At 40.7% G+C, this 10,744-nt stretch overlaps 1 protein-coding gene across 1 annotated transcript in view; it reads right to left on the bottom strand.

The window, feature by feature from the left end:
• The window catches only part of atp2a1 (ATPase sarcoplasmic/endoplasmic reticulum Ca2+ transporting 1), a gene marked incomplete at its 3' end in the record, with an annotated part of 18,505 nt that extends 12,815 nt beyond the window's left edge, over positions 1–5,690 (bottom strand). The window contains 5 exon segments of the mRNA XM_032538693.1: positions 35–139; positions 3,250–3,332; positions 3,963–3,980; positions 5,219–5,355; positions 5,466–5,690. Coding sequence (XP_032394584.1) covers positions 35–139; positions 3,250–3,332; positions 3,963–3,980; positions 5,219–5,336 — 324 coding nt within the window.
• Positions 5,691–10,744: the final 5,054 nt, after the last annotated feature.

The raw sequence follows: 10,744 nt of genomic DNA, 5'->3' as shown, positions 1-10,744 counted from the left end.
GTGTGTGTGTGTGTGTGTGTGTGTGTTCACTGACCTGCCACACTCCAACGATAGCATTTGCAATGAGGATGAGGAGGATGACTAAGGGCTCCACAAAGGCAGTGACGGTCTCCTCACCTTCCTCAAACAAAGCCAGTACCTTAAAAAGACGGAGAGAGAAAGTACGAGTAATGAAAATATCTTTTACTTCATGAGTTCATTATGTTTGCTAGGTGTGATGAGTGATTTCCCTTGAATTCACATGTTTCCTTCAGTTACTCCTTAAAACGTATGATGCTCAGGGACAAATTTAGGACTAGAAACAACAATTGTTTGAATCAAGTGACAAAACTCCTATCACAAGTTTCCAGAGAGTAAGATGATCTCTTTAAATAGCTTGTTTTGTTCTACCAAAGGGCCAAAATCCAATTCACACAATCATGCAAAAGACAAAAAAGCAGAAAATCCTCAAATTTGAGAGGCACATGGCAGAAAATTGATCAATCAGAAACCACATTTTTTGTGGTTGAATTTCTTGTGATCTATTGGCAATGTCACTTTATCCAAGACCATTAAAAACAAACACGCACACACGCACACACACACCCACACACACACTGGGAGTACATCACACACCTGCAATGCTTCTTTAAGCAAAAATAATGAAGTGTTGAAACCATTGGTCAATCAACAGACAATTCCAATTTTGATCAATGAATCGTCATTTTTGAATCAGAAATGCCACAGGTTCTTTGGTTAAAATATGCTGATTTGCAACCTTTACAAAAAAACATTTTATCATTTTAAATACTTTTGGGTTTTGGACTGTTGCTCAAATAAAACAAAACATTTACTTAATCTTGGGTTCTAGGAGCTTGTGATGGGTGGTTCTCATTATTTTCTGACAATTATTTGAAAAACTATAGAAAGAAAGTAATCATTGCTGCAGCCATAATAAGTTTTTTTTTTTTGTTTCGTTATACAGTAGCTCCATTTTGTCAAGAACTATAGTAGATGCTTTGTGGATCTCTTTATGTACATTTCTCCCCAAAAATCTCCTTTAAGTATTTGTTATCTTTATAGTTCTGCAGGTTTGGACATTGCTAACCCTTTTGATGGAGGATGGATCAAGTGGATCTATTAGTGGATCTATTAGGGTCAATGTTCAGTAGCTCATGATACTGACTCTTTCATTTTGAGTTAAAGTGAGACATTATCACTGTTGGTGATACTTTGTTGTGCACCTGTTGCTCCGTTTGACAGCATTATTATTTACTGCTGGTCAGCATTAAATGTAAAATACTCACGGCGAGTAGCTATTTAGGACAGTGATGAACTGTCACTGGATCAAATTACATTGGTCATTGTTGTCTCTTATGTCATCCTATGTGTGAAATCTTTCCTCTGCATGTGACTCTTTTCCAAACCTATAGTCTAACACGTGTTGCGCCCCTGTGAGCGGGAGTCTGTTTCGGAAAGCTTTCGTGTTGACATTGACACAGATTAGTTGCAGGCCAGCAGAGCACAGAGCCAACCAGAGAAGAGCCCCATCCTTCTCTCGTAGCGTTATTACTTTCATGCTCCTCCTCATCATGATCTGTTGCTTTTGATCTCACATCTTTTCTCACCCTTTCCCAAAAATAGTCTCTGTTGCTCATTTCTCCAGTTTGTCTTCACCCTGCCTCTCTTCAAAGACACAATCGATCCCCAGAATGCGAGTCCGAGGCTGTCAGCGGCAGGACATTCCTGTGTGTATGAATAGGATGACCATGTATTTGCAGTATTTAGTGTTCTCTGTTTTAGAAACCGTAGACGACTCTGAATCTATTGGTCTCAATTGTCATTGTAACAAACAATGCCATTGTGCAACCTAATCTCCAAGCACCCCATTACACTCCTCTGTCTCTCTCTCTTTCTATCCTGCTGCTGCAAGCCATCCCTCGTTCCTTCCATCCCTGACCTTTGTCCAAGGATACAGTTTCTCATGCTGGCTTGAGACTTTCTTAAAATAAAGCTCCTGCTATGCATGTGCACTCTCTCTCTTTCTCTTTATTTTGCGCTCTCTTTTCCACACACACACACACACACACACACACACACACACACACACACACACCAAGCCGTCATGCCTTCTAAGGCCACAGTGACAGCTGTACAGGGAGGCCAGAGGGCAGAGATTGAGGATTAAGACAATGTGTTCAGCCTACTCTCCTCCACAAAACAGTTTTGGAGAGAGCAACAGTGGAGGGGAGGAGGTAGAGAGAGAGGGATTCCTTGTGTAAATGAGAGTGAGGACATGTAATTTAATAACTCAGCGATGTACACGAGTTTGTGAGTGTGTAACCACAAAGAAAACAGGCGAGAGGTCAGAAAAGTGGCAGCTCAGAGTTTGCACCGCTAACAACACTGTCAGGTTCTTTATTGTCCCTTAACATTGACAATCTTGTTCCTTTTATTCCTTTGACTTTATCAGTTTTAGTTCTGTTTGTGAGGTGCTCCATCAATGTCACGCCGCGTTCAGATGCAAGAAATGGCCTCTTTTGCAACAACTTTGAGCAGCTAATATTTGACTTTGTCGCCTCCAGCAGCTCTTCTAGGAAGGGAAGTCTAAATTCAGACAAAGTATAGCATAACCCATCTGATTGGTATAGCTTCTTATGGACCAATAGGATCAAGGTCGGGAAAGTGCTTTACTGATTGATATACCTTCTATTTGATCAGCTTCAACATGCTGAATGCAGGTTTTGATGGGTGTAAATTGTAAAAAGATTGAGGGTTCTCAGACTTTCATTTCCAATAATAATCTTCTATATGCTAATACCATCTAATCATGACAAACAAATAATGTGTTGGGCATATCAGCAATTTAGCAACAGTTTAAAGGGAATATTTTGGGATGTGGTACAGGAATTCTATGAAATAAGCACAACTATTACAAACTGTTCAGCAACAGGTCTGAACTTTAAAGGTTTTGAGAAAACAAACTTTCTATTTTTTTCTATCACTTTGTCAAATGCTTTATACTCATGAGGGATAGATTCTTTAGGGACCAAAGATAAGTACAGGAAATGGATGCTGTGGGATAAAAACTGCATCTGTGATCTAATATGTACAGTAGCATCTTTATCCCATATTGGACATTTCGCTATACGATTCTTAAATACACATTGACCATGTTCAAAACCCTTTGCAAGCTCCCTGCATATACATACTGCACCATGTAAATACAAATGTCCTGTATTATGGAAAGAAAAAAGGGAGTAAACTCACAAAAGAGATGCAGGCAGCCAGCAGTAAGATTCTGACCAACAGGTCCTCGAACTGTTCCACCACCAACTCCCAGATGGTCTTTCCTGTCGAAGAAAATACATTAAATCACATACAGTATTCTAGTGTGTGCATGCGGACAATTGTGTATACTTCCTTGCTGGTAATATATTATTATATTTACATGGTATAAATGTTATGGAATGTCAATAATCTCAATAATTCAACAAGGGTAAAGTAGGAGAAGCATTGATTGTGATGAAACTAAAGATAAATATTTGGTATGCTCATATGAAGCAAACGTTTACTGCATGTGCACGACACTAGTTTCAATATTACCCAGTCAACATAGTTGACTACAAGCTGTTAAACAACCAGTGCAGATAGGCTGTAGAAGCCATACATCCAACATCTCCAAAGCTACAGGAACTGAGTGGCCTTGGATCAACTCATTTCTTCAGGTTGTGTGCGGAGTGAACATATTTTTTGTAGTTTGGGCCTCTATAACTATCGCTTAACCTGTGGCACACAGGTGGAACAGAACAAGCAGCCAATGACGGGTGTTAGATAAACGACTGTGTGACTTGTCATCACAGGAAGTGAGAAGAACAGGTGTGTCCGCGTGGCACAAAGTGAAAAGATGCACTCTGATCAACACCATGTGATTCAAAATTCATAATTGAAAAGCAGATGTTAGAGGCTTAAAGTGGACTCACCCTCCTCCGCTGGCAGCTCTGTGGGTAAAGAGAGACAAATATATTAATAAAGCACAACTACACGCCAATGTAGCCATCCATTTTGTCAATGAGGACAAAACAACTTTGAGAGATTTAGGATTCAAAACAAACTAAACATCACATAACGATACAATCTATTCCGCTCACACATTTAAAATAAACGATTAGTCGGACTCTATAATGTATTGTTTGCTAAATGATTCATTATTGATAGCAGCTGGTTTGTTCCTCCTTGTCCTTCTGCCAGTTTCTAACACTAATTTGTCTTTTCTAACTGACGTTTGCAGTGAACTTAATTACACTCTTTGTCTGGTTCAACAAAATTCAGAGTCACTGATACCAGTTGAGCATGATTTTATGCCAGTTAAGACAGTACAAAGTAAAACACTTACATGTTCACACTTTACTGTATGCAAAATGCCATTGTTTTATTGTGTCAAAAGGCCTTTTTAACACCAGTCATGATCACACAGGTATAAATATTGACATTAACAATGACTCTATTCCACTCACTGCTAAAAATCAACTGAGAGTTATCAGTTAGAGATGTTAATCCCACCGGTGTAACCCCCTGCTATGATGAATTTAAATGGATGCAGGTGTTTTCTTAAATGCCAGGAAGTAGACTTTTATTAAATTTTGATTCAGTTTGACAAACAAGACTCGACTCAAGGTCCACTTTTTGAAGCCTTTTTGAAAGGCGTTCAGGCTGCATTTCACAGGCCTTCCTCAGCTGACAGAGTTTGTTCAACTCCATCCCGCTGAGGGAGGCATGAGACACAGTTGGAAAAAAGTAAGTAAGTTGACCTCAAGCTGTTTCCAAAGTTAGGAATGAACTGTCACGCTTTAATGCAATAATAAATAAAGAATCTTCAATCAAAACTAAAGCCAGTAGCGATTGTCAGAAACCTGAAACTCAAATGCACCTGCTCCACAACCCCCCCCTTCCCATTTCTTTCCCGTAATTAAACCATCATCAAAAACATCACACAGTGCCAGTTCATCTATCCGTCATACAGTGTCTCTTTGAACCATTTTATCTTTCTAAACCTCTCATGTGTCTTCCAATTTAAATTCAATGATACATGAGCCTACACCCTGGGATTCCTCAATTACTTTGTTTATTACTACTCTTTTATCACAGCCTTCAATGCTCTATCCAACTGTTTCCTCCATCCATCCATTCATCCAACCATCCATCTATCCATCCATCTTTTTCTTTTTATCTCCCTCACCGTTGTAGCCATACTTTTCCAGGTTCTTCTTGAACTGCTCAGGTGAAAGGCCGGTTTCTTCAGTGACACCAAAGTAGGAGAGAACCTCTGGTGACTCTTTCATGTGTGCGTTCTCCATCCTTGCTGAAACGTTGAGGCTTCAGGAACAAAAGGGATAGAAAACACAGAAACATTCACATCAAGTCTGAGCGGCCCATCTGGCCTGATATTGAGAATTAAAACGAATGAAGCTCAAACGTTTACCCACCACTTTCTTGAAGTGTGGGATTAGGGTTTAAAAACTGGCAACCCCCTGCGTTCAAACTTACTCTCTCTCTACCTCCTCTCTCTCTCTCTATCTCTCTCTCTGGGCTGTTGCTCTCCTTTCGGAGCCCTGGACTGACAGAAAGTGCAACACAGCAAACTCTCCTGAAAAGTTTTATACAGATGAAAAAGTGGCCTCATTGGTGCTTGCTCACCAAGCACTCACCCCTCATTGGCTGAAAACATCACAAATAGGTGGGCAGGGATGGCCCTGTGGTAAAGAATAGACAGGGGTGAATGGGGAGGGGGAGCAAGTGCAAGCAACTGCAGAGGGGTCTACTGCCTGGCAAGCAGTCAGGGGCAACACAACGGCTTTCTGAATGAGAGGTAGGGGACACTGAAGATCCCACGGCAGAGTACTTCTTTGTGGATGTTCATCTACCCAAGAAGTGAATAAAACAAATGTCAAAACGTCAAAGGTTTTGAAAGTCACTTTTAATTTCTGCTTTTGCTGAAGCAAACTTAAATAATTTGAAATAGTCCTATTTATGTGTTCACACAGTATTACTCAATGCATTCTATTACTCTAAAAAAAACTAACTAACTAAACTATTGTTAATAGTTACTTTACAAATTGAGAATGTGCATAAAAACAACATATCATGAGCTTATAAAATACAATGCATTGTTTTTTTACCTCACCCGTTAATCATGTCACGACCCCTCAGTTTGGAGGGGCCAGACCCCTAGGTATGGTATCACTCGACCAAACTACCAAAAGGTTTATAGAGCGCCAACATCCTGGGATTGCCTCTACACAGCTCTCACAGACCCCAATATCTGAAATATCTACGTTTTTAAAGCCACATGCACTAACATGCACACGCGACCAAACTGGCTCTAAAAACAAAGAAGAGAGAAGCTCGCGTTACAAAACACTAAGAAAGTGTGACTTCGTTCTCTGCAAAGGCCAAGACTTATTTATGCCTCTGCTGGACACCACTCAGTGTTCTGCAGTCGGTTCACATTTTCATATCATAGCATATCATACCTTCAAAAGGCTTCAACGCTTTTACCATTCACATTTTTTCAATGAAAGCACATTTGAAAGATAAAAGTCAATTTGTTTTCTTTGAACATTAGTGCGTTTGTCATGGCTAACTTCTCAGCTTCTCGAACAAACACACTAATAGCAATGAGAAATAAAATGCTCCAATCGTTTTCTGGTCTCTTTAAATTAACGACCTACCCAGTCTTCTAAAGTAGTTTGACTCTCTTGATGTAAGTCAATGTAAGTGCAGGCAAAATGTGTTATAATTCTGTAAACTGACCAATCGATTAATTGTTTGTTGCAACTACAGACAAATGAATCAACATTATCTTACATTCATTTTTAAAAGGCTTGACCATAGTAAAACTGTCCCACCTGTCACAGAAATGTGCGTGCTGATAAAACAAGCTCAGACAGAAAACAAGTTAAAGGTCCCACAGCATTAAAATTTTACTTTCAAGTTTTTAACATTAATGTGAGTTCCCCCAGCCGGCCTATGGTCCCCCAGTGCCTAGAAATGGCGACAGGTGTAAACCAAGCCCTGGGCATCCTGCTCTGCCTTTGAGAAAATGAAAGCACGGATGGGCCAATCTGGAATCTTGCCCCTTATTAGGTCAGAAGGGGAAAGGCTACCTTCCCTTTTCTCTGCTTAGCCTGTCCAGAGAATTTGGCCCATGCATGAGAGAGAGACATCATGGCTTTCAAACGAGTAAAGTGGCAGTTGGTCAAGGCCACACCCCCAGCCTTCACCTTGCCCCCCCTCTCTCCTCCTCAATAGCTACAGCCACAGAAATGGCACATACTCAGGAAAGCTCATTGTGGGACTGGCTCTAGTGGATGTCATTCTTCACCAAGGCTGAATTTTGGAAAAGAGACTTTAGATATGGTATTAGGGGACCACTAGGGTCTATATAAAAGCATCCTAAGAGCAACATGTCATGGGACCTTTAACAAAAATATTACTGTGCGTATAACAATTATTCACCCCCCCCCCCCCTTTTGGAGGTTTCAGTTTTATATTGTATTACAAATTACATTTAATGTGGCTTTTTTCTTTTGACACTGAACAACAGAAAAAGACAACATTAAGTTGAAAGTGAAAACAGATTGTGAATATACTATAAATACATTTTTTCATTAGTTCCAGTCTTCATTAATTGGATACACCTAAATCATCGCTGGAGCAGCCAGTTAGTTTTAGAAGGCACATAATTAGTTAAATGGAGATCACTTGTGTAATCATGGTTTAAAAATACACGTGAAGCTAATCAAAAGACAAGGCACAGCTGGAGTGGGCAGGGAACAGAAATAACGAGGAATACACTGATTGGGTAACGAGGCTAGACACAAAAAAGGTGTACAAGGAAAAGACATGCAGGGCTACAAAAACACATGGAGATCACAATGGAACGTACAGACAACTCAACAAAAAGAAGAAATGAGACTCACTAGAGTAGACCAATGACCACAGATTAAGACTGTGACACACAATACATAAAAAGGTATAAACTGATCAGCTCATTAAGTGTTTTGAGTTTGATTCATTTTCAGATTCCAGCTTCTTAAATGTGTTCCTAGTTTCTTAATTCCTCTTTGACGGTAAATTGAGTTGTGGACAAAACAAGGCATTTGAGGATGTCATCTTGGGATTTGGAAAGCACTATTTTTCACTATATTCCGACATTTTATAGACAGAACAACTACTTGATTAATTGAGAAAACATCAACAGTTAAAATTCAACAATAAAAACTTGTCGTTAGTTGCAGCCCTACTTTTTTTTTGCACTGCATGTCTGACTGTAAACAGGTGTTACTATTTCAAGACAGGAAGTATGTTTTCAAAATTGTGTGTGGGGAGGCAGAAGGAGCTGTGGTGGGCTCATGAAATGTGCAAAAGTTAAAATAAAAAACCCTTAACTTCATGATTTTCACTTAATTATCTTGTTGCCTTTTTGCTTGTTTTGTAGCTTTGACGGTGGACTTCCACATTCTCCTCCACCCTGAAATGATTATGTGCATAATGATTTGGTGCTGGGACTGGGACAGGCTCAGTTGTGATGTAACAGGCCAAGTGAGAGCTTGTTGGCAGGAGGCTCGGAGTGGGAGGTGGGCACGTCAGGACTGCCTGCCTGTGGCTGCTCATCACAGTGCTGGATACAGGAAGCACTTTGAGGGAGGATGATGAGGGCCAAAAGTAGCAGCAGAGCAAGCAGTGGTGCATTTGTGTGTGTGTGTGTGTGTGTGTGTGTGTGTGTGTGTGTGTGTGTGTGTGTGTGTGGGTGCTGGTGTGTGTGTGTGTGTGTGTGGTGTGTGTGCGCGCGCTGGGCGTGTGTACTGCATTGTATTATTAGGAGGCAGGGCAGCGGGGTTTGAAGTGGCTCCATGTAACTGTACCTTAGCAGCAGTTGCGCTCTCGGTATAAATAGTGCAGTGGGCATGTGGGCAGGCACTTATGACACAATGGCAGAATTTCGGTGTTCTTTCAGGGAGGATTGAGAATGTGACACCCTGTAGGCGAGGAGCCCCCTAGATGCTACACTGAGGCTTGAAGGTTACATCAATGTGAGGATAAGTGTGCAGTGTTTACATGCACGACAGTAACCCGATTCCTCCCCTTTGACCATGAAAACCAAAAATACACTTTGCTTTTTAACATTATTAAGATTAACACAGATATACCACTCATGTCTGAGAATAATACTAATCTTCTCGTCTCTCAGCAAGAAAGCAGAGAAGCTTTTTTCCATGAAGGTTGAACTATTCCTTTAACTTGGCTAGTTCTGCTGAGAATCTCAATCTCTGCTGGGTCCATCCTAGTTAATTACTCAAATTGTGATTTCTTTTCAATTGTGGTACAAAAACATGCACTCTGGAGCTTGAGATTAATGAGACTAATGCAACACCTTAAATCTCCATGCTGATAAATCTAATTTCGATGTGATTGTAAATAAAAGGGGATTTAATAAGTTAGAAAAGTATTGTTTTGGTAAAAAACAATAGTGCTGGAGTACAACAACCATGGTATCTCAGTTCATGTGTGAATACACTCCCATCTCCTGCCATCCCAACCATCTCTTGGCTAAGATCGGCCTGTTCTCCATTACACCAGCCCATGATTCTTGTCCTCTCCTGCACCCACTTCATCCCTTTGCTGCCGCGTGCCCAAAAACTTCCGGAAGTAAATCAAGGCCAGGCGTCTCTTTAAGTAGGGTCTCTGAGAACATAAAGTGAGGACACACTCCAGGCTCTTGTGTTGCTCTGTTATGTCACCACATCTCTCCCCCCAACACACACACCACACACACACAAACACACACACACACACACACACACACACACACACACACACACACACACACCTCTTCTCACTGGTCCAAGGAGAGAGTAGAAACTGATTAAGAGCCACTTCCTCCTTAGAAGACCTGTTTGGGCTTTGCAATGAAGCAGAGCCAACACATTTTGTTTACAGAGGCCTGGCCAGTCTTTTGTAAGACGCATGACATCAATAAATGGCTCAGAACCAGATACTGCACTGCTAGTTATACACATTTAAATGTCTTTGATTTATAACTTGTGGAAGTGTGAGATATTGTCTGGGTTTGCTATAGCTAGTTCAGTTAAATGTTCGAACTGTTGGACTCACAAAACTATTATAAAATACCAGCATTATGCTTACATTCGATCAAATTCGACAGGATACGGATTCCCGAGAAACCACTCCTTCAGGTATCTGCAAATTTGCAGCTTCTTTCAGAACCAAGGCAGAATTGACTTTGACTGTCAGGCTTCACAGAAGGAACGTTTACTTCTTGGTAGAGGCAAGAAAGCTGTTCTCAGTCGGTGGTGTGCTGAGCTCAACTCTGCTAGCAATATGAACTTAGAATATCATCGTTGCAAATGGAATGCTGGTCTCAATCTCACAATAAATGAATCAACATGGTTGGAAATATGGCGGTTAGCTAGAGAGATTTCCATATGTGACAGAACCAGAGAGACTCAGTTTAGAACATTGCATTGCTTACAGATCACACCACAGCTCAGACACAAGATGAACCTAAGTTTGTCTGAAAAGTGTTCCAAATGTCAAGTAGAGGTGGGAAACTATAGGCATTGTATGTGGACATGTATCTGTGTTGAGGAGTACTGGGATAAAATTGTCAGTAAACTGAATTTGATTTTTAATGTGCAGCTGAATGCTGATCCTCGGGTTCTGCTTCTTGGCTTGCCCAGTC

This window comes from Etheostoma spectabile, chromosome 15 (genome assembly GCF_008692095.1).
Source record: "Etheostoma spectabile isolate EspeVRDwgs_2016 chromosome 15, UIUC_Espe_1.0, whole genome shotgun sequence".
NCBI classification, from domain to species: domain Eukaryota; kingdom Metazoa; phylum Chordata; class Actinopteri; order Perciformes; family Percidae; genus Etheostoma; species Etheostoma spectabile.
Note: the sequence above shows the minus strand (reverse complement) of the source record. Positions and strands in the feature narration are given on the sequence as shown.